The 23,648-nt window shown below is 47.3% G+C and overlaps 1 protein-coding gene across 5 annotated transcripts in view; it reads left to right on the top strand.

Moving 5' to 3' along the window:
* The first annotated feature begins 1,193 nt into the window (after positions 1–1,193).
* The window catches only part of MYO1H (myosin IH), a 57,396-nt gene continuing 34,941 nt past the window's right edge, over positions 1,194–23,648 (top strand). The window contains exons 1-6 of one of the 5 annotated variants that reach the window (XM_077917710.1): positions 1,200–1,384; positions 18,167–18,328; positions 18,974–19,089; positions 20,198–20,396; positions 21,541–21,621; positions 22,303–22,482. In XM_077917710.1, the coding sequence (XP_077773836.1) occupies positions 1,328–1,384; positions 18,167–18,328; positions 18,974–19,089; positions 20,198–20,396; positions 21,541–21,621; positions 22,303–22,482 (795 nt within the window). In that variant the 5' untranslated portion in view covers positions 1,200–1,327. Of the gene's footprint in view, positions 1,385–1,723; positions 1,818–15,840; positions 16,076–18,166; positions 18,329–18,973; positions 19,090–20,197; positions 20,397–21,540; positions 21,622–22,302; positions 22,483–23,648 lie in introns of those variants that run through there. The other 4 variants (XM_028705145.2, XM_028705152.2, XM_077917712.1 and 1 more) reach the window with 4 other exon arrangements.

Genomic DNA, 23,648 nt, shown 5'->3' with positions numbered 1-23,648 from the left:
AGTTACTGGGGTGAAGAGCACAGAACTAAAGGAGGCCATGCTTGGGACCCCTTTAATATGGCCAAATTACTTAGGCTGCACTCCAACGCATGCTTACCTGGGGGTAAGTCCCATTGTGCTCAGTGGGGGTTATCTCTGAATAGACATATATAGGACTGCATTGTTAAAGTTCCATTATATTTTAATTTCCCAACCCACTGTGAGGTGTGGGTGGCCACCCCAGCCCGCTTATTAAAACCCCACCACTCCCAAAGCTCATTCTCCTTCCTGCTTCTCCACAGCCAAACAGGGCTTATAATAATCATGACAGGGAAGATGCGGCAGTAAATCTAACTAGGGTTGGGTCATTTGTTTGCTTCCAGCCAGGCCGTTATAAAAATCTCATTTCCTAATGCAGTCAGCCATGAAGTGGCAGCAGCGGTGGACAGAACCTGTTTGTTCACTTATTTATTACACGAGGCATCGCTGTTGTGGTTGCTTGTCTGGTAAAAGCAATGTTTGCATTAAGTGGTTCTCTAGAGCCTTTTACACCATAACAACATTATTGAAGGGGGGGGGGAGAGAAAGTAAGAAAGTAAAAGTCCTGTGTAGGGATGTCATTCATTCAAATAAAGCAGACCTGCTCATTCCCCTTTAACATTATACACTAGGAGGTTTGCTTGGCACAGAGTTAAGTGATAGATAAAGCTTCACCTGTTTAATTGCTGCCTAGCTGGCTGCTGAAAAAAGCACAGGCTCAGTCAAATACAGGGGGGGGGGGGGGAAGGTACCACCCAACTGGTGATGCTTCTGTGATTTCACAGGACACCCGCGAACTGTTTTCTTGTCTTTAACAAGTCAGAGCCCCTGAATCTGAGGTCTATGTTCTCTCATCCACCAACTGTAAAGCAGTTCAGAGTGCGATCCGGTGCTTGTCTACTCAGAAGGAAGCCCCGTTTCTAATGGAAATTGCAACCCAAGCGATTATGAAATGGAATGACAATTCTTCCTCTTGCCATTAAGCCCCGTTGGTTCACTGTGCTCCGCCGGTGTCCTTATCTGAAGGGGCCCCGTCTCCTAAACACAAGAGGGCCCAGCCCCCCCCTCCCCAGCACCCATTGGGACCGGGGCCATTTCAAGCGCCAGGCAGGCCTTCCTCCAAAGGTTTCTGGGAGCTGTAGTTTGTGGAGGGTGCTGAGAGTTGCGAGGAGAGCCTCCCTCTTCCCTTCCCAGAGCTGCAGTTCGCAGTCTCCTCCTCCTCTCAGCACCCCACAAACTACAACTCCCAGAGCCCTTTGGGGAAGCTGTGCCTTTAAAGGGATGGCGGGGCTGGGGCCCAAGAAGCAAAATGGCTCTGCCGGTGGCTGCTCCTTGGAGGAGAGGCGGCATGCCGGAGGCGGAGGAGGTAAGCGGAGCTCCGGGAGAAAAGTATGGGCAGGAAAGGGAAGGTTACTTCTCTGTCCTGGACTTTCTCATCCCCTTCAGTACAAGAGAGAGGCCCGTCTGAGAGGCGGTTAAAATGAAATGGGGGGAGGCAGCAGGGAGACCCCACGCTTGGGGTTTATTGCCAGGGAACTTGGGAGCGCTGTTTTAAAGAAACCAAGGGCTATTTATTGATTTGCTTTATGGTCGGCCCAGGAGCTGAAGGGGCCACGCAAGGCTTTCCTGTTCCCCTCCCAGGGAGCTTTGTCGGCTGCCTCAGGGGAGAGGCGCTGGGGGGCATCGGGGGGGGGGGGCTGCCGCGCCCCCATAAGCTCCCCACTGCCGGGAAGGCGGGAAGGCGGATTCGGACGCCCCAGGGACCGGACAGAGGGGGAGCCACCTTAGCCATCGCTTCGGTCAGTAAAACGGGCAACAAAGGAAACACGTCTCTCCAGCCAAGTTCTTCTGCATTTCTTGTGATGTTGAAGTAATAAAACTCTTCCCCTCCCCGCCCCGCCCCATGAAAGAGTCCCCTTATGCAAACTACTTAATTTTAGCTGATCAAACAAAGTGAGGCCTACAAAATGGTCGCATTGCATAGAAGGCAGCTCCCTAGTCAGGCATTTGCTCCCATTGGGGCAGGTCGTGGTAGCACTTACACACCCAATGCCTTGCTCCTGCGTTGAACGGGGTGCCGGGCCTGGCCCCCTGGTTAACTTTCCTGCTGGAGGGTGTTGATTCACTGCCCCCAATGCACCTAGGCTTGAAGTTGGGCAACTGAGAAAATGAGGGGCCGGGTGTAGCTAGGGCATTTGTCAGTGCTGCTGAATACCCCTTATACAGTGGTACCTCTGGTTACAAATGCTTCAGGTTACGAGCTCCACTAACCCGGAAGTAGCTGCTCCTGGCTGCAAACTTTGCCCCAGGATGTGAATGGAATTTGCGCGCCGGAGGCCCCATTAGCGATAGCGTGCCTCAGGATAAGAACGGTTTCAGCTTAGGAACGGACCTCCAGAACAAATTAAGTTCATAACTAGAGGTACCACTGTATTAGGCTTATATTTGGGGCTTTTTTCAGATGGAACTCAGGTCTGGCACCTCTCAGGTGGGCGCCATTGCACCTATTTTTCTAGAAAAATAGCCCTGGCTATATTTTGCCTTTTGGCTACAAGAGCCCACACAATAGCTTATCATGCAAGAAAATACAGAACTGAGGGGTTACAAGAACTGGGGCAACAGGAAACCTATTTGTAGTAGCGGGGTTCAAAAAGTAAAGTACTAAATAGCCCTCTTCACGGTTTGCTTGAGGGCTAGAAGAGAGGGAGCCCACTGGGGCTGTCCCTAAGAAGGCCTTGTCCCGTCACACGTCAACTAACTTCATTCTCCTGCTATGAGGTGCACTTTAGTTGGTTGGTCTTCCTGGGAAAGGCGCAGTGTCTGGCCAGCAGCTCACAGGGGCAGAAGGGCAAAACGAGGAGGGCAGGGGAAGGTGGCCCAAGCTCTGCACTGGAATGAAGTGCCCACCATGCAGCTATGGAAGATGGGGGAGCATCCAGAGTGTGTCTACCCAACAAACTCATAGGGAAGCCTATTTGACTGCCCACCAAGAATCTTGGGCGCTGTTTGGTTGAGGGGCTGAGAATGTTGTATGGATTTGTTTATTTATTAACCTGATCTTCCTCCCAAAGGAGCCCAGGGCAGCAAATCACAAGTGATGAAACAGAACTCCATTTCTCAGAGTTTGCTAGGAGGGGAGGGTGCCCACTAACTTCTTGCTCCAAGATGTGTGTGTCATGTGTGTCTGTGTCTCCTGTGACCTCCCAGGGGTTGGATTCCAAGTCCCTCCATTCCCAACTTCTTGCCAGGTCTGATGAGACCTGAAGCCCAACAGCACCTGGGGGGCTGCAGGTTCTCAGACCCAGATTTAATCCAAGCTGAACACACCATGCATTTAAAGCGCATCAAAAGTGCATGTTCCCCCTCCCAAGAATCTTGGGAACTGTAGTTTATCCTTCACAGTGCTAAAATTCCCAGTGCCCTTAACAAGGCACACCTCTCGGGATTATTTGGCAAGAGTCGTGGGCTTTGAAAGTATGCTGTGTGTGGAACCTGAGTGTCCAGGCCGCATTTGGTGCCTTGGTGCCTTTGCTTTCCTATGTCCTAAGTCCTTCTTTTGGGTTTGTTTCCCTGGTTCGACTTTGCAACCGCTCAGCTCACAATCGACTCCAGGGAAGTTGCTGTCACTGCATTGCTCTGTGACACTGGATTCGAGAGCGAGGCTTGGGCAGGTCAAAAAGGCTGATGTCACGATTGATTGGGAACGTGCAGAGTGATACTTTGTAAAATTTCTGCTGAGATGCATTTCCTCCTCTAAGGTACAGGCTTCTCAGCCCTTCAGATGCACCGTTGTCTTTTTGACAGGTAGTCTCTTGACAACATTGTCCTGGGGTTAAAATGAGTGCAGCACTTTTGGAACCAGGAGAGCATGCAAAGTACGGCAAGTCCCGTTCCTTCCCCCCCCCCCCCCACCAACTATCTGTTAAGTTGAGAATCAGCAATGGGCTGCCAACTCAGCACACATTTAACCCACAAGGTAATGCTGGAATCCGGCAGTTCAGTATCCTACCGTCCTGGTGCTGGAACCAGAATCTAGGTCCTAGATGAACTTTGGTCTTGGCTGCAAACACGACATCTGACCCCACAAGCATTTGGACTGATGCAGGGGTAAGTTAAAGTTGCAGATGTTCTGTGCAGTTGCTCTGGGGACAGTGTAGATTTTGGCTAAGTTTGAATTGAGCTTGAATTGAGTTGCAGCTGAGAAAGGTTTAATGGGATGATTTAGTCACGAAATGCAAAAGTGGATCTGTTTTGTTGCCCTGCTATTTCTCTAAGATGTAGGATAAATAAACAGACAAATGTCAGCTTTCTCAACTTGCCTCGATGCCTGGGCTGGGATTTGTGATGGTTTCCCCTACCTGCAATTAGACTAGGATGCATGTGCTTGTTTTCTGCCAGGACTCGGGGACATCTGTTCTCTTCTACTTGATGGGAGATGTTAAGCCCCTGCTCAGCTCCACGTCAGTAAACTTCCATTGCAGGGCCTGGGACCTCTTGGTGATGGAGGGTCTCTTGGAGGGGGGTGGGCTTCTCTTCATGATCAGACCTTTGATACAGGGTTGGCATGTGATGGTTGGTCCAGTATTGTCCAGTAATAAAAGTAATTGCAGAATCAGTTTCTTAGAACTGCATAGTGTGCTGATTACAAAGAGCATCTTGCACAATGCCCAGAGTGCAGCACCTCCAAAAGCTTTGTCGATAAATCTGTATTTATGAGCAAGACTTGAGGGTTAATTCTGAATCAGTTAAGCCAAGCAAAATTTCCAGTTGTGGGGCAGGGAAAGGGGGCATCACTCTCCTGCCTTTTATTCACCAGTAGTTTTGATTTAATTCTTTATAAGAGGGATGGGAACCCCCTTTTTCTGTTGAGGGCCACGTTCCCAAAGGTGCAATCTGCCAGAGGCCTCGTGCCAACTGGGTGCACAGCTGAAGCCCATGGTAGGCAGGGCTGGATACAAAGTGGGGAGCGCAACCTCCTCTCTCTCTCCGGCTTCCTCTCTGCCCAGCCACTACACGACGGTGCCATTGGAAGCTGCTTTTTCTCAAAGTCAGGGCCTTGATCCGCTTGGCTCAGCATTGCCTACATGGACTGGCAACACCTCTTTCAGAAGGGGAATATTCCCAGCCCTACTACAGATGTTGGGGGGTCAAACCTGGGACCTTCTGCAAGTAAAGCAGGGGCTGTGGCTCTGAGCCACGACCCTCCTTGTACCTGCGGCCTCTTTTGACCCCCACAAGATTCTCTCTCTGCTGCTGACCAATCCACAGATAGGGAATTGCATACCCCCTTAACTTTCTGAAGCCCAAGAGACCCACTTTTTTGTTGGTTTCCCTGCTTGAAATTTGAATGGCCCCTGGCCCCTGGCTTGGCCTATTGTTTCTGCACCCCAAATGAGCAGGAGTTGCACCTTCTCCCTGAGATGACAGCGACTGGAGGGTTCTGGGCGAGGTGGGCAGGGGAGACCGAAAGAAATATGCCTTGATTCCCTCCCACCCATCACAAAGCCCACACTGTTTCAAAGCACCAGGATTCCTGTCCCAAAGAAGGTTCTCTTGACCTGGCCCACCTTGCCATAGCATCCAGAGCGTGGACGTGCTCTGCCTGGGGCTCCCCTTCTCTCTCTCTCTTAACCTGTTCATTCTTCACCTGTCTCATTGAGTGGGGAAGGCCCCAGAGGAAGAGGCCTGACATGGCAGGTCTAACGGAACCCCGCCCGCCCCCGGCCCTGAGCTAGAGGACGGCTGAGCCGGTCGGTCCTCGGCTTAGTCACTGTAGACCTGCCTGAGCCTGACAAGAAAGAGTTGCCAGGAACAAATCTCTATTGTTCGCTGTCATCTTTAAATGAGTGTCAAAGTAGGCAGGGGGGCTTTGACCGTTAACTGCACAATTTGGCGGGGGCCCTTGTGTCCAGCCTGGCCAGCCCAGGCGCCCCCCTCCCGTTTCTCAGATTAGCAGAGGCGGACTCCAGCCTCTCTCCTAAATGGGCCATCGTTGGCCCTTTGTCCACAGACTGCCCGGTGTGAAATTTGCAGCGACGTTAAATGTTTTCTAATGAATAATTATTGAAAGGAAATGGTGGGATGTGTGTGTAATGGATTGTAGCACATTAAAACGTTTTATTCGGGGGACACAAAAATGTTGTCCTTCATAAGCGCTTTCGGAGAAGGGCCTCCCCACCCCCGGGAGAGAGGTTTTTTAAAAAATTCTCAGAGGATTACCATCAAACTCTTATAACAGGGTGTCTCTTTCTCTCTCTCTCTCTCCCTTCCACCCTGATAGAAATGGAAAGAGGCCCCCTGGCCATCAAATCTTTTTCAAGATGGCAGCCGTGAAGCCTGCGGAACTGTTGGAAGCTTTGGGGTTTTAAAGGAATGTTTTTGAACTGTCTTTTGCTTTGGGAGAATAGGTTGGGTTCCCCTCTCAACCTCTGTGCTTTTCACGGAGAAAGACGATCTAAGGCTGCTGTGCCAAAGTTACAGGCAAGGATTTGTCTATTGACAAGGAACCGTGGAATAATCCTGTCCCCCTCATGCCGATGACGATTAACCTTAAAAGCTTGCATTTTCTGTTCTCTGGAATATATTGCCATGTAAATGTTTTGCTGTGGGTGTAATCAAGTTTAGAACATTATTATATCATCTTTAAAAAACTGCACAGGGGTGTCTGCCAAGTTTTGTCTTTTTCCCAAGCAGACAGCTGGCCACCACATTTATATTTAATGCTGGCATTTCAATGAGATTAGTAAGCTTACAGATGTGGTAGATTTTCTTAAAAAGAACCTGGAATGGTTTCCCTTTATAAATGATATTCTGTGCATGCACCACAAGAGTGACCATCCCCACTTCCTGTGGCGTTCTGGGGGTGTTTTGCTGGTTGCTAAGGGGCAGCTGAGTTCAAAAGCATGTCATAGTGCAAGTAGATAAATAGGTACTGCTCCGGCGGGAAGGTAAACGGCATTTCCGTGTGTTGCTCTGGTTCGCCAGAAGCGGCTTAGTCATGCTGGCCACATGACCCAGAAGCTGTACACCGGCTCCCTTGGCCAATAAAGCAAGATGAGCGCCATAACCCCAGAGTTGGTCATGACTGGAGCTAATGGTCAGGGGTCCCTTTACCTTTAAGGAGCAGCTGGTTCCAGGGCAGCAGGTGTCCCTCTGCCCTTTATATTTTGACCCAGTGGAAATAATTTGGTTATATAATTCAGTCCCACAAGATGTGGCAAAGGCTTTATGTGGCTTTTGAAAAAAGTTAAGTTCATGGAGAAGGAGAAGCCTGTGAACTGCTCTAAACCTAAAGGAAATCTCCATCTTCAGAAGCAGTTTACCTTTTGTGCCCTACAGGCTGGGGACAGGTGGGATGGAGGTTGCCGCCTTGCCCTGCCCTGCCTCTGAGCTTTCCAGAGGTGTCTGAATGGCCACTGCATGGGACTGGTGCAATCTATTTTGCCACTTGGGGCAAAGGACAAGATGGCAACCCCACTCCACATTCAGCAAACCATCCAGGCTGGAAGTTGATGCATATTTCCATGCTGATGGTTGGACAGCCTCCTCCTCCCCCGTGGCCAATGACAGCAGGCTAGCTCATGAGTTGCCAGCTGGCCCCTTGCTCTGCCCCACATCCTTCAGCAGCTGTCTCCTGAGATTGGCACTGCCACTCTCTGCCCAACGAGAGGGACGGCTCTGCAGGAAATGGGATCCTGGGCAAGGCAAGGCAGGGCTCCTTGGGGAATTCAGCAATACCAGATCTACATGTCAACAATTGCCAATTGACTGGTTGGTTTTCAAGGAGGGATAGACAGTTTCACAGAGGAGAAGTGTGCCAGAAGCTGCTTTATGCCAGGTCAAACTCTTAATTGTTCACCAGTATGTATTTTATTTTATGTTAGAATATTTGATTTAATGTTTGTGATTGTAATGCAGAAAAGATCCCTGCATTGCAGGGGGTTGGACTAGATGACCCTTGGGGGTCCCTTCCAACTTTACAATTCTATGATTCTAAGTACCACTTCTACTTTGTTCTGTATTTACCCCTCTCTCCAAGCAGGAGAGACTCTGGGGGCCCTGCGCTTTGCCAGGTTCGGTTTCCTTGGAATGAGGGTCAGCCGAGGCCTTCAGGGTGTACTGTTTTATTTATACCTATATAGAGCCTGGGCATAAGATGGAGGGGCTCACAACATTCATCAGTATTTCAATGCAAACTTTAAATTTGCAGTTTAGCCCAGCACACGTTTGAACAAAGCAATCTTCCCTAAGACAGGGACGCGGGTGGCACTGTGGGTAAAAGCCTCAGCGCCTAGGGCTTGCCGATCGAAAGGTCGGCGGTTCGAATCCCCGCGGCAGGGTGCGCTCCCGTCTTTCGGTCCCAGCGCCTGCCAACCTAGCAGTTCGAAAGCACCCTCGGGTGCAAGTAGATAAATAGGGACCGCTTACTAGCGGGAAGGTAAACGGCGTTTCCGTGTGCGGCTCTGGTTTGCCAGAGCAGCGATGTCACGCTGGCCACGTGACCCGGAAGTGTCTCCGGACAGTGCTGGCCCCCGGCCTATAGAGTGAGATGAGCGCGCAACCCTAGAGTCTGTCAAGACTGGCCCGTACGGGCAGGGGTACCTTTACCTTTACTAACACTTGTAAACCTAGCAGTTCGAAAGCACCCCCGGGTGCAAGTAGATAAATAGGGACCGCTTACTAGCGGGAAGGTAAACGGCATTTCCATGTGCGGCTCTGGCTCGCCAGAGCAGCGATGTCACGCTGGCCACGTGACCCGGAAGTGTCTCCGGACAGCGCTGGCCCCCGGCCTCTTGAGTGAGATGGGCGCACAACCCCAGAGTCTGTCAAGACTGGCCCGTACGGGCAGGGGTACCTTTACCTTTACCCCAATGCCTGCGTTTTTGTACACTTTACACGGCCAGAGAACTGCACTGCAGAATTTGTAGAAGTGCAAATAGTGAAGGATGGCTGTGTTTCAGTTTTCATATTTCAGAGGCAGGCTAGCCTTTAAATGTGAAAGGAAGTGAATTTCTCCCCATCCCTATGCTTGATCAATGTTGTCTCCATTTCTGTAATCCTAAGTGCTTGGCTGCCCTTCCTAGGTGGCGAGAGAGTGGCACTCTGCACATGCTTGGTCAGAGTCAGAAGTGCTTCTGAATATGAGCTGCTGGAAACCACAGAAGGGGAGAGTTGCTCTTGTGCCCGGCTCCTGCTTGCAGGTTTCCCACGGGGGCATCTGGTTGGCCACTGTGAGAAAAGGAGGCTGGACTAGATGGGCCTGACTCAGCAGAACTCTTCTTATGTTTCAGTGCTTCTGTGTCACGTATGGCTTGGTCCTGTACTGAGCTCAGCACTGTGCTGTGCTGGGGAGAGGCCTGGGTCAAAGAAAGCTGTGCACCGCAGTGCAGGGATAAGAAACATATAGTGGTACCTCGGGTTAAGAACTTAATTCGTTCTGGAGGTCCGTTCTTAACCTAAAACTGTTCTTAACCTGAGGTACCACTTTAGCTAATGGAGCCTCCTGCTGCCGCCGCGCCACCGCCGCGCGATTTCTGTTCTCATCCTGAAGCAAAGTTCTTAACCCGAGGTACTATTTCTGGGTTAGCGGAGTCAGTAACCTGAAGCGTCTGTAACCTGAAGCGTCTATAACCCGAGGTACCACTGTATTTGCAAGAAGACTACCTTCCCAAAAGCAGGTGAACTTTGCAAACGCTTGATGGCTGTTGTTTGTCCAGAGCCTGTCGGAAAGGGTAGGATCTACCTAGGCAGAAGTAGCCTGCCCAGAATTATACAGGCCCTAGTCACCTCCAGGTTTGACTACTGCAATCTGTTGGTATGTCGGGCTGCCCTTGAGGACGAGGTTCTCTAAAAAAAAATCCGGTTCAAGATGCAGCAGCTGCTGACTGGCTCGTCTTATAGGAAGTAAGTAAATAAGATAATATTGTACTAGCCAGAGAGGCCATGGCAAAACCATACAAACCCTGTCAGAAAGAGTGTGTTTGTGCCTCTGCCTAAGACATAAGCAAGGCTGCAGTTGGGGCGCCTCCAGGACTGCATGCAATGCATTTCTGTTTAGACCTCTGAATCTCCCTTACAAGTCACTGCAATTTTCTCCACTTCCTCCTCCTTGATTTTTCTTGCCACCAGCGCAAAGAGGGCTCAGCAGCCTAGAACGTCTCTGCCAAGGAGAGACTGCTTTCTTGGAACAAACAGGGGATTCAGAAAGTGCCTCCTAGGTTCTGTATATAGTGGGCCATGTCACAAATAACGGTGAATGTCTTCTACATGCACTTGCCCACAAATACAGAGTCTCTCTATCTGCATATGGGATCTAGTTGCTCGTCCAGCACAGCTGAGAGCATTGCTTGGAAACGCAGCCCAATAGAGATAGATCTTAATAGAGCTGGCCAGAGTTTAGACAAACAAGTGGCTCTAAAATTTGTTGTTGTTGTTGTTTAGTCGTTTAGTCGTGTCCGACTCTTCGTGACCCCATGGACCAGAGCACGCCAGGCACCTCTGTCCTCCACTACTTCCCGCAGTTTGGTCAGACTCATGCTGGTAACCTCGAAAACACTATCCAACCATCTCGTCCTCTGTCGCCCCCTTCTCCTTGTGCCCTCCATCTTTCCCAGCATCAGTGTCTTCTCCAGGGAGTCTTCTCTTCTCATGAGGTGGCCAAAGTACTGGAGCCTCAACTTCACGATCTGTCCTTCCAGTGAGCACTGAGGGCTGATTTCCTTCAGAATGGATGCGTTTGATCTTCTTGCAGTCCATGGGACTCTCAAGAGTCTTCTCCAGCACCATAATTCAAAAGCATCAATTCTTCGGCGATCAGCCTTCTTTATGGTCCAGCTCTCACTTCCATACATCACTACTGGGAAAACCATGGCTTTAACTATACGGACCTTTGTTGGCAAGGTGACGTCTCTACTTCTCAAGATGCTGTCTAGGCCTGTCATTGCCCTTCTCCCAAGAAGGAGGCGTCTTTTAATTTCGTGGCTGCTGTCACCATCTGCAGTGATCATGGAGCCCAAGAAAGTAAAATCTCTCATTGCCTCCATTTCTTCCCCTTCTATTTGCCAGGAGGTGATGGGACCAGTGGCCATGATCTTCGTTTTTTTGATGTTGAGCTTCAGACCATATTTTGCGCTCTCCTCTTTCACCCTCATTAAAAGGTTCTTTAATTCCTCCTCACTTTCTGCCATCAAGGTTGTGTCATCTGCATATCTGAGGTTGTTGATATTTCTTCCGGCAATCTTAATTCCATCTTGGGATTCATCCAGCCCAGCCTTTCGCATGATGTATTCTGCATATAAATTAAATAAGCAGGGAGACAAAATACAGCCTTGTCGTACTCCTTTCCCAATTTTGAACCAATCAGTTGTTCCATATCCAGTTCTAACTGTAGCTTCTTGTCCCACATAGAGATTTCTCAGGAGACAGATGAGGTGATCAGGCACTCCCATTTCTTTAAGAACTTGCCATAGTTTGCTGTGGTCGACACAGTCAAAGGCTTTTGCATAGTCAATGAAGCAGAAGTAGATGTCTTTCTGGAACTCTCTAGCTTTCTCCATAATCCAGCACATGTTTGCAATTTGGTCTCTGGTTCCTCTGCCTCTTTTAAATCCAGCTTGCACTTCTGGGAGTTCTCGATCCACATACTGCTTAAGCCTTCCTTGTAGAATTTTAAGCATAACCTTGCTAGCGTGTGAAATGAGTGCAATTGTGCGGTAGTTGGAGCATTCTTTGGCACTACCCTTCTTTGGGACTGGGATGTAGACTGATCTTCTCCAATCTTCTGGCCACTGCTGAGTTTTCCAAATTTGCTGGCATATTGAGTGTAGCACCTTAACAGCATCATCTTTTAAAATTTTAAATAGTTCAGCTGGAATACCATCACTTCCACTGGCCTTGTTATTTGCAGTGCTTTCTAAGGCCCAAATAACATTTACTCAGGTGCTTAAATTCAGTATCTTAACTTTTTCTTCTTTTTTATGTTGCTTACACTGGACTTAAAAAAAAATCTTCATCAGCTTCTGTTATCATGTGTCTGTATTTTATGCACTCACCTCGGGCAGAATATAAATCCATCAAGTAAGAATGAATTAAATCAATTGATAAGACATATTAATAAACTTTCTGCCCACTTTGTGTTGTGATCAGCAGAGGGACTGTTAAGGATTTAATTTTAAAGAAGGTTTTAGGGTGACCTCTTGTGGGAGAAAACAGGACGTACGTCTTCTGAAAATGTGAAGAAGTCACTTGTCATTTCTGTAACCAGAGCGCCCTCTTCTCCTCAGACATGTTTTTTTTTTTTAAAAAAAAAAACAAAACAGGTCCCTTGTTGGGCCAAAATCCAACAGGGGGCTCAGGATACTTAACCTGTTGAATTTCCTCTTGCTGTTCCGCTGGGAAAAGCAGCTCAGCCCTGTTAGAGGAGGGAGGTGAATAAGGAGTTCTGCAGGCAGGAATGTTAGATGCAGTGATGGTTGTGGGAGTTTAACCTGTTGGATTTCTGCTGATGTGCAACTCATGGCTTTAGGGCATTAATAATTGGATCTCCTGCCTTCCCGCTCCTGCCACCCAAAGATTTTTTTCTTATATTTTGCTCATAGGGCAGCTGAGTGCATTGCAAAATGAAGGGTTGGTGAGCCCTCTGCCATCTTAATTTGCCCAGTGCAGGGATTTCAAAGGCTGTAGATAGGTAGATGACTTGGCTACAGCACTCCATGCTCTGGCAACTTCCAGATTGTATTATTGCCATGTGTGCGCTGTGGTCTATGTGGGGCTGTGCTTGAAGACAGCTGAGAAACTCCAGCTTCTCCAAAATTACTAGCTGGTTTGGCTTTAGATCACATATGACCTCTGTTCTAAAACTGTGGCTGCCAGTTTTGTTTTGTTTTTTAAGGCCCAATTCAAGATGCTCACATTAGTGTTCAAAGCCCTAGCTAGGGTTGTCCTATGTCCTTTTTTTTCAGGACACATCCTCTTTTTCATGGGTATGTGAAATGAGAGTTGTCATAGTGATCCATAGCTAAAAGTAGAAGTCGGCAAATATGTCCTCTTTTTTTGCTGTTCAAAATATGGCAACCCTACAAACATTGCAGGCCTCAAACACCTGAAATGCGTAGGTTATCAGAGGCTTGGGGTGGTGGCAGCCCAGAGCAGGGCCTTCTCTGTGGCAGCCCTTCAGCTGTGGAGGTCCCTCTACACAGAGGTGTACCTGCATTTTTCACTGAACAGCTTTGGGCAAATGTTGAAGATGTACCTCTTCAGCACTCCTTCCTTGGAGGTTTTTAAGCAGAGATTGGATGGCCATCTATAATGGATGCTTTAGCTGAGTTTCCTGTGTTGCAGGGGGTTGGTCTAGATGACCATTGGGGTCCCTTCTAACTCTACAATTCTATGATTCTATGTGTGTTTTCAGGACCCACCTATTATTGCAAATGCAATCTGCTTTAACTGCTTTGAATTCTGGATGTTGAGTTGGTGTAACCCAGCCTGGGGCCAGCTGGTGAAGGCTGGGTAACATAATTATTATTGTTTGTTGTTAATGTCATATAATTTAGCTTATATAGATTTGTGTCACATGAGCCCTGCACCCTGGGTCCTTTCAGTATTGAGCAACTTGGGGCAGGTGTTTTCCTTGAGCAGGCATTTCTGGTGCCTGCTTGAAATGGCCTCCGTGAGACGCTTGAGCCAGGGTCCCTGGCTGCAGGAAGGCAGCCCTCCTTGAGACAATGCTACTTTGGGTGGCAGAGAAAATGATGAGAATCTCCCTCCCCCCCCCCCCCCCGTGCCCTTAATGGGTTGGCTTCTAACTGCAGCCAGTGGAAATGTTTCAGTGGAAACTGAGCACTTCCTTGTGCAGCTGTGGCAGTCCAAGGATGGCAGGAAGGGAAGCAATTTGCCCGAGGGGTAATTCCGTGAAAAGAAATAGGTGAGAGAAATCTGATCCAGTAGGCAGCTCCTGGGATTTCAAAGGCCACTCACTCCTTTCTCTCTCTGGTCTCAGAGAAGGTAAGGCGTTCTTTCTGTATCCGGTGCAGAGCAGTGTGTTGGTCTTCATACTGTCAGTGCCCCTTGAGAGGGGCTGGCCCAGCACCCTGGTCAGCCAGGCCTGGGACCTTTGGGAAAGAAGCAGTTATTTCCTAGGAGGAAAAGGGGAAAGGCTGAAGCTGCCACCATGTCGAATGAGAAGCCTTGCCTATGTGCGCAGGATTGAGAGAGTTGGACAGTGGAGAGAGCAACTCTGCACATGGTCAGAGGCACTTTAGTCTCTTATTTTGTGTTCCTCTCTCCACCCCCACCCCAGGCTGTGTCAGCATAGGAACAAAGGAAGCTGCCTTCTAGCGAGTCAGTCCATTGGACCACCCAGTTCAGTACTGCCTGCACTGGCTGGCAGCAGCTCTCCAGGGCTTCTGGCTGGGCTCTCTTTGGGGATTGAACCTGGGACCTTCTGCATGCAAGAACAGGTGCGGTCTTGCTTCACCGGAAGCCCTGGGAAGCAGCCCTGGAGAGTATTCACGCAGCAGATTTAGGAAGGCAGAGAGTGACGTTTTTATAAGGGCCAGTGAGTTAGTGAAGATTCCAGTCTGCTGTTGGGTAGAGCTTTCTGACAGGAAGAGCTGTTTGACAATGAAGCAGACTCCCTGGGAAGGTGGTGGGCTCTTCTTTGTTGGAGGTGTTTAAACAGAGGTTGGACGACCATCTGCCAGGGATTCCTGAGCTGCGATTCCTCCACTGCAGGGGGTTGGCCCTTGGGGTCCCTTCCAGCTCTGCAGTTCTGTGATTCTCTGCTCATAGTTTCTCTGCGGGAAAAGGCAGCACGAGATGCAGGAAAGCAGGAGGGTGGGTGGCACAGCGTCCCCATGAGGATTGGGAGCACACGTGTTTTCTATTGCCTTCTGGATATTTTGGACTACAACTCCCATCCTCTCTGAAAGTTGGCCCTGCTGGCTTCTGGGCCCCAGGTTGGGGAAGTCTGCTGCAGGCCCCTCCCCATGCAGGTGGGGCTTAGCATGTGGGGAAGGCACCTGCAGGATGCTGTCTTCGCAGGGTGTGCGTGTGGGTGAGATTTTGAGGGGGAGGAGGAGCTACTAAATGAGCGTGCAAGGTGGGCTCAGCCAAGCAAAAGGGAAAAGCAGCAGCAGCAGCAGCAGCAGACTCCCAAACTGCTTCGCGAATAAATTGAGCCAATGGCCTGTCACGATGGGGTGCATGTAAAGCAGCCCCAAATTCTGTCACTTAGACATTCTCCCTGACAGTAGAGCCAGGTGAATCTCTCAATATCTGCTTTCTTTCAGTTTCTCAGTTTCCAACCTTAAATTCAGCTGACTACATTTCTGCATCAGTGACCTTTTGAAAAAATAATCTGCATGAAAATAAATATGATTTTTTGTGTACATTTATCCCAATATATGTATTTTTTTGCAAGGAATTTTCACCAGTTTACACATATCTTTGCACACTTTTTGGCCAAAGAACAGCATTGTAAAATTTGGAGAAATGCAGATTTTGATAGACGGCTGTGTCCCAGTTCGCTTATTGGTTTGGGAAGTGTAAATTAGGTAAAATGTGAATTGAATGGATTTCTTTCCCCACCCCCATCCCTGTTTGACAGATAAGTTCCTAGGTGTGTGTTCAGGGCTGAATTAGCTTTCTGGAACCTATGAAAGAGTCTTTGCAGCACCTGAAAAGGCTGGCCATGTCCCTGTGATCTGTTCAGCAAGCCTTTCTCTGCTGCAGGTGCAGATGAGCAAGATCTGTTTCTAAGAGCCACTCGGAATCTCTCTCTCTCTCTCTCTCTCTCCTCCAAGGTGATGAAAAATATATTTTGCTCAGCTCATGACCCTGTGGTGGCCAGCAAGCTCCGATAAAAACCTTGCACAGAAAGACGCCCTGTTCAATTCACTGCCTTCCCAACAATGGCCATGAGTTCCCATTGGCGGAACAGCATCCCCAGTCAGGGCAGAGATTGCAACAATATGTTTAAAGTCCAGCTGGCTCACTTTAGAAAGGGCTGCGTTGTGGAACAGGCAGAGGAGAATCGCAGGAGGGAGCCGAGGCCTGCCAGGTAAGGGAACGTGGGGGAAGCTGAAGCCCTAGCAGCTCATCCAAGCAGACGCCCCCTGGAGCACAGCTGTGCCCAGCTAGATCCTTAAAAGACTTGTGACCTGTGTCTGAAATTCCCATTAAAAATGGCAAGTGCCTATGAATCTGCATGGGGCAAATTTTGGCAGACCTGCAAGCAAATCTTTAAAAGTGTATTTTGGGGGGCAGGAGTTCCAGGGCTCCGTGCAAATAATCTGGGGGCCCTGATCACCACCACCACCTCTCTCCTTTGGCAGAGCACATCTGTTCAACTTGTGGAGAACTCAGTTGGATTCCTGAATTAACTTAAGAGGACAGCAGTGTCTTAGGACAGCCTTCCCAACCTTGTGCTGTTTGGACTACAACTCCCATCAGTCCTAGTTGGCCCAAAACAGTCAGAGGGGAGCCAGGCTGGAGAAGCCTGCCATCGAGCAAGTGGCAGTGGAAGCAAGGAATCCTGGCCAAATACTGCTGTGAAACTATTAAGCTGCAAAGCGGCCAAGAAAATGAGCTACAAACCAGAATATTTACAAATGGTTAGCCTTGGACCAAGGCAGTGGCAGACGCCAGGGTTTTTGTGAGATCACTTTTTGTTTTTGTTTTAAGTAGTACCTCGAGGTGCAAAATAGTGTTTCAGTGGGCAGAATGACGATTAAGAGGGGAACCAATTGCTTCCCGACAGTTGGTGAACTTCTAGACCAAATTGCGGTGTCTCCAAATTTACAGCTGCAGGGACTCTGGTGCGCTCCGTGCTACTTTTGGTTTAAACTGCAGTGTGATGGTAATACTGATTCTGCCTTGCAGACGTCTTGCTGGTGGCCTTGTTCCAAATTCCAAATCATTTCTTAGCAATTAAGGGAGACTGATGAAAAGTGTGCATAGAAGAGAAGAGGAGACTGAGATTCCAACAGATTCAAATGACAAGAAAGGACATTTTGATTAAACATTAGGAAAAACTTCCTTGTTGCTTGTAGCATGCATGAGGCAGGAGAACTTTGCAAAAAGAAGGTTTTTCTCTAGTTCTGATTATTGTAGTTTTAAGTGCAAAGTTAAGTGAGTAAATAGGCTGAATCGGATGGATTTTGTTTCATTGCTTTTCCAAAGGGTTTACAATTTATTAATCTTGCTCCAGTTAGAAAAATTGTCATCACTCCCAAATTTTGCAGCCTTGGGATGAAACGTTGTGTTTTCTTCTCAATGCAGACTCTAAATGAATTTTGGAAACCATAAAAGAAAATAAAAAAGTTGTGTTTGTGCAGCTTTGCAGGTCAAGCAAATGCTGGTTTCTGGAAGACACAAGGCTGCTTCCAGGATAATTCACAAGCCTGGCTGGCATCCAAATAAAAGTATAATGGGATGATTGTGTCAAATTATTTCTAGAGGGACAGCAGCAAAAATAAAAATAAAAATTAAAATGAGGTAAAAAAGTCTGTTGTGGCTACTAACAAATATACCATAGTCCTTTATGAAGTCAAGTTTTTGCCGGCAGACATGAGAGACAGCGGGATGCAGCCATGAGAGTGTTGGACTAGGACCGGGGAGATCAGGGTTCTGATCCCAACTTGGTCGTGGAAAGGAAAGTGGGATAGAAACGCGGTAAATATATAAATAGTAATTTTATATATACCTATATTGTCCAGAGTCTTTGAAAAAGGGGTTGGCATGTAAGAAATTTATTTATTATTTATTTGTTACATTTGTATACCACCTCCCGTGCCACCAGAGCTCAAGGTGGTGTGCATTGTCCCCCCCCCCCCCCCATTTTATCATTGCAGCAACCCTGTGAGGTAGGTGAGGCTGAGAGGCATTGGCTGGCCCCTCAAGGTCACCCGGCGAACTTCATGGCTGAGGGAGGGATTTGAACCCTGGTCTCTTGGGGTCCTAGTCCAGCACTCTAACCATTCTCCTACACTCATCGGTTCTCTTCCATCTCTGAAAACTAGCAGGTGGTGTCAAAGATGCCCTGCCGGAAGTTGCTTTGTACTTTAATCTCCCTCTTGTACCCAAATTCTCTTGGAGAAATTGTGCTGTTCTAGCTATCCTTGATTCAATCCCCCCCCCTTGCCCCTTGCAGATTGAAGCAGCGTGGAGGAAGCCCTACAAGCTGAACATGGAAGGGGCTCTCGTGGCCCGGGACAGAGTTGGGATTCAAGATTTCGTCCTTTTGGATTCTCACACGAGTGAAAATGCCTTCTTGGACAACCTTCGCAAGCGATATCAGGAGAACCTCATCTATGTAATTGCACTCTGAGCTGCTTTAGGGATGCTCCAGTTGGTCATGAGCTGTCTTATGAAGAAAGGGGTGGTGATGGGTGGTTATTATGGGATGCCTGCTGTTCTGTTAGATTGGTGTCTCTTCCAGATGTGGAGAGGAAATGTGGAACTAGAACAGGAGTGTTGGGCCTCCTGGGGTAGCTTCAAAAGAGGATCAGACCAATTCATGGAGGACAAGGCTAGCAGTGGCCATGGGCCACGATAGCAGGGCTGTGGGCCTTGGACCTTCTCATGTGCTCTGCCCCTTCCTGGCTGTTGCCTGGCTTGAGCATAACACAACGCCATAATTTGTTTCTCTGACCATGCCTTGTTCCAAAGGCATTCAGACAAACCATGGTTTGTTTTATTTCCCTCATGCCTGTTGATGGGCATCGGTGGTGGGACATACCAGGATGTACTCTTTACAAAAGGTTGCTTTACAAAAATGTTTATGAATTAGGCAAAATTGCACACAAACAAATTGCGTTGCAAAATGGTGTGTAAAAGTGGAGAGCTTGCACTTAAGGCTGGAAAACTGAGAAACGGAGATAACCTGCAATGGACAGACCCCCTCATCCCTGTGGCTCTTTGGGTACTTATTTGTAGTGTTTGTTCCTTACCCCTGCAGACGTACATTGGCACTCTCCTGGTGTCTGTGAATCCCTACAAAGAGCTGGGCATCTACACGGTGAAGCAGATGGAGCAATACAAAGGGGTGAACTTCTTTGAGCTGCCACCACACATGTAAGCACGTTGCCAACTTTCTTGGGTGTCTGCTTGCACAAGTCTCCTCCCACCCAGATTTTAAAGAACCAAATTAGATTTTAAATGGTAAAATCCTTATATTGCTATGTTTCTGAGTTACTGCTTGTAGTTGAGTAGATGTGGAGCCTGTTGCACCTTCCAAAAAGTTTACGCTAATTTGTGGACAGTGTAACGAAAGACTCGTTTTTAAATACCTGGCATAAAAAAAATGCTACCACTGTAAGGGAGTAACTAGCATCACACAGGGTTGACTCCAGAAACATAGTTAATAGAGCTGTTGGGAAATAACAATGCAGAATATTGGGGGGGAAAAGGAAAGGAAATTGTTGTGTAAAATGTGGCTGGAGGAGAATTTTACTTTATCCACATTTTTAAGTAGCAGCACCAAATTTGCAGCTCCCAGACTAATATGTGAAATGGAATGTTATTGTCAGGGCTGGCACCCAGCCTTCGTTCCAGCACCATTTTTCCCTAGAAAAATAGCACTGGTAATTAACCTTCAGATTTCACACTTCTCCAAATCTTGCCATTTAAACTGTTGTCTCAAAAATGTACCAAAATGTATGTTTTAAAAAGTGTGCATTTTAGGATTACATTTGAAAGTAAGAGTTTAAGTATGAATCTAAATACAGATTTTTATACATTTTTTAATGTGTCTGTAAAATTAATGAGGAAATTGTACAGAAAGGACTTACTAATACATGTGCAATTGGCTGGTGATAGACTGATTCAGCCAGTATGGTGTTGTGGTTAGAGCACTGAACTCTGACCTGGGAGACCAGGGTTCAAATCCCAGTTCAGCCATGATGCTCCCTGGGTGTTCTTGGACCAGTCACTGGCATCTCTCAGCCTAACCCGCCTCACAGGGTTGTTGTGATGATAAAATGAAAAGGAGAACTGTGTACGCCACCTTGAGATCCTTGGAGGAAAGGTGGAATATAAATGTAATTTTAAAAATAAAAATAGAATCCACCTGCCTAAGTGATGAAGGATGCTTTGAAACCTTCTAGCTTCTGAAGGTGCCTGGCATTGTTTTCTGAGAAGGCTGTCACTGTGACCAGTGTGTGTGTGTTTGGTCCTTTTCCAGTTATGCCATAGCCGACAATGCCTACCGGGTAATGTGTACAGAGTACAACAATCACTTCATCCTGATTTCGGGGGAGAGCGGTGCTGGGAAAACAGAAGCCTCCAAGAAGATCCTTCAGTATTTTGCCATGACCTGCCCTACCACAGAGCAACTGCAGGTCGTCCGAGACAGGCTCCTGCTCTCCAACCCTGTTCTGGAGGTAAGCAGGAAATGCACCTTGCTCCCACATCAGAGGCTGCCAGAGCAGCAAGATTTTTCTCTAGGAGGTTTACATAAACAGTAAAATGCATGATACAAATTACATTATTATTATTATTATTATTATTATTATTATTATTATTATTATTATTATTAAAATGCATGATACAAATTACATTATTATTATTATTATTATTATTATTATTATTATTATTATTATTATCATCATCATCATCATCATCATCATCCAGGCTTTTCCCTTACACAAATTTTAAAAATACAGCTAAAATATAATAAGTTAAAATCATATAAAAGATAATCATCAAAAAGTAACTGAATTCTTAATAGAATAAAAACAATATAAAACAAATCTATTACAAGACAAATAGTAAAAACAGCACAGCACTGTTAAAGCCCTTTCCTTAAAAAAAGCTTGTTGGGATAAAAACAGTCTTCACCTGCTGGCAGAAGGATAACAAAGGATAACTAGCGTCTCTAGTTCCAAAGTTGTCTGGGAGCAGCCACCACCTAGAAGGCCCTCTCCCGCGTCCCCACCAAGCGGTGACGGTGGGGGGACCGAGAGAAGCCCCCTCCAAGATCTCGGAGGTTAATCTAGGAGAATAGGGTCTTTCATCTGCTGGGCCTAAGCCATAGAAAAAAGCATTAAAACCAAGATGGGCTCCTTGCTGTCAGGATGTATTTATCCTAACTGAAATCTGAGTAAAACACAGCCGCTGAAACAGTTGGAGTGGGTTTTTGGCATCTGTGGAAACCTCCCTGGTGTTTAAGGACAATTGAGGTGTAATGAGTGGCCTGGTTGCAATTTATTCATCTTTCTGTCTTTCGTGTGGTTGCTTCATGATGAGGCATTGTATTTTTAATCTGGAACCCTGTCTGAAATTGTTTGCAATGAGGAGTGGGGTAGAAAAGCTTTAATAAATAAATGAAATTTTGAAAAAGAGTGGGGAAATGCTGGAATGCAAGGGGGGGGGGTGGAGAAAAGGGGAAGGGGTGATGTGGGTGGCTCTGAATGATCAGCGCAACTAGCCAAAACAACTCAAGGACTGAACAAGGCGAGGAGGAGGAGAGGGGAGGGGAACACCAAAAGACCTCGTTGCTCCTTTTTTGTTTGTGCTAATCTGTAGGCTTTTGGAAATGCAAAAACTTTACGGAATGATAATTCAAGCAGGTTTGGAAAGTACATGGACATCCAGTTTGACTTTAAGGTAAAGCAGCTTTCTTTCTTTCTTTCTTTCTTTCTTTCTTTCTTTCTTTCTTTCACTTGGAATGGGGAGATTTGCAGTGGTCTGCTATGAGCCACTTTTCGCCACTCCCCCTGAAGAAACCGAATGTCGTTCTCCTCCTCCCACATTTTATCGTCACGCTGACACTGTTGGCTGACAGAGTGACTGACCTAGCATTTCCCAGAGAGCTTCATGGCTCAGCAGGGATTTGAACTTGGATCTCCCCCTGCCAAGCCAGACACTCCACCACACTGGCTCACATCAGGGTTGACTGTTTGCTCAAGTGAAGGTACTCTCTGCCTTCTTAGTGCCATGAGATGCTTTCATGTGACTTGAGACAATTCAGCCACCCCTTCTTCATTTCTCTGTCCCTTTTTGAGGTGCAGTGGAACCAGAACTCTACACAGGGGATAGTCATCGTCTAGGTTTTACTCAGTAGACCCTCTGAAATTTATGCTCAGACACAGAGCTTTTAAGTGTGCACCTGTGCCTGGAAAGAGACAGGCAAAAGGTACGTGTGGAGAAGCTCTTTCTATGCTCTGCCTCCACTTTAGGTTGCCCACTTGTGAGAACAGGATGCTGGACCAGATGAGCTCCATTGGCTCTTCATTTGTTATCACATTCTCTCTCTTTCCTTTTGTTTTTTTGTTCTTTTCTTCCCAGGGAGCTCCTGTTGGTGGGCATATCCTCAGCTACCTGATAGAGAAGTCCCGTGTTGTCTACCAAAATCCTGGGGAACGGAACTTCCACATCTTCTACCAGTTGCTGGAAGGCGGGGAAGAGGATTTGCTCCATGACCTCGGCCTGGAACGCAACCCTCAGAAGTACATGTACCTAATTCAGGTTGTGGGGGGCTCTTTGTGTGCCCCCTTCTTAACAGCTCTGTTCTCTATGCCCAGCATACAGTTTCAACCCAATAACAGAGGCACACCTTATTCTTTTGAACCCCAAAAGGCTTGGATTCCCAGCCATCAGAGGAGCACACCCAACCCGCTGTGGGTTCTGCAAGAGGGACCAAACCCAGAACAGTGTCTTTGGTAGACAGAGCGAAAACAGGCCCACAGTCCCTACTGTGGATGGGTAAATCTTTTTGCACTCTGCAAAGGAAATAATCCAGTGTCTCAGTCACACTCACACCAGATGATGCAGGAAGGTGTCAGGCACCCAGCAGGAGAGAGGATGGGACTGTGCAATTTATTGTTTTGGTCCTTGCTTCTCCCAGAAGCACACCAGAAATCCTCCTTTGGTTAGGTGCTTTGAGCTCATGGCAGCCACTCATCTATTTCTCAGGGTGCAATAAAAGTTATTCCATGCCCCGCTGTTTGGCAAGTACTTGCAGTAGGTCAGGCTGTGTGTGCAACTCAGCACAAACTCAGCATTTGCTTCAGGAAAGAGGACCCCAAGGACCTCAAGCAGTGGGCATTGATTTAGAAAAGGGAGAAAGGAATATTCCCATTCTATTTTATTTGTAAACCGTTATTCTGCTGCTTCAGGGGAATGCTCAATTTTTAAAATATTGTATGTGTAGTGTATATGATCCCGAGCAGACCAAGAACAAAAATACAACTGAGCATCAACACAGACAGAATTAAGGGTGGAGGAGTCTATCAGCTTTGGTTTCTCCATTTTTCCATTCTTAAATTCAGTTTATCAAAACTTCTGCCTCACTGTTAAAAAAAACACGTTATTTTTTTTTGTCAGAATTTTAGTGTGAATCTCCTCATTACACATTTTTGCAAGCAATTTCCTGGAATAAAATTATTTGTTCTACATTGCTATCACTAAAATATGTATCCTTATGCTCACATAGCCCTAATATGCTCATTATTCTCTGCACCACAAAATTTAGAAAAGCATGGTTTTCCAAAGATATTTGTATTTTGGTCTGCATCTTGTTTGAAGATGTGCGAAATAAGTGGGCACTCCTTAAAATGTGCACCACCTGCGTTTTGTTCTCATACCTGCATTAGTGTGGGCTGCATTGCTCTCATGTTTTGCCTCTGGTCACC

The sequence above is a fragment of the Podarcis muralis genome, chromosome 13 (assembly GCF_964188315.1).
Source record: "Podarcis muralis chromosome 13, rPodMur119.hap1.1, whole genome shotgun sequence".
Classification (NCBI taxonomy): domain Eukaryota; kingdom Metazoa; phylum Chordata; class Lepidosauria; order Squamata; family Lacertidae; genus Podarcis; species Podarcis muralis.
The sequence above is the reverse complement of the archived record's forward strand: the minus strand, read 5'-3'. Positions and strand labels throughout refer to the sequence as shown.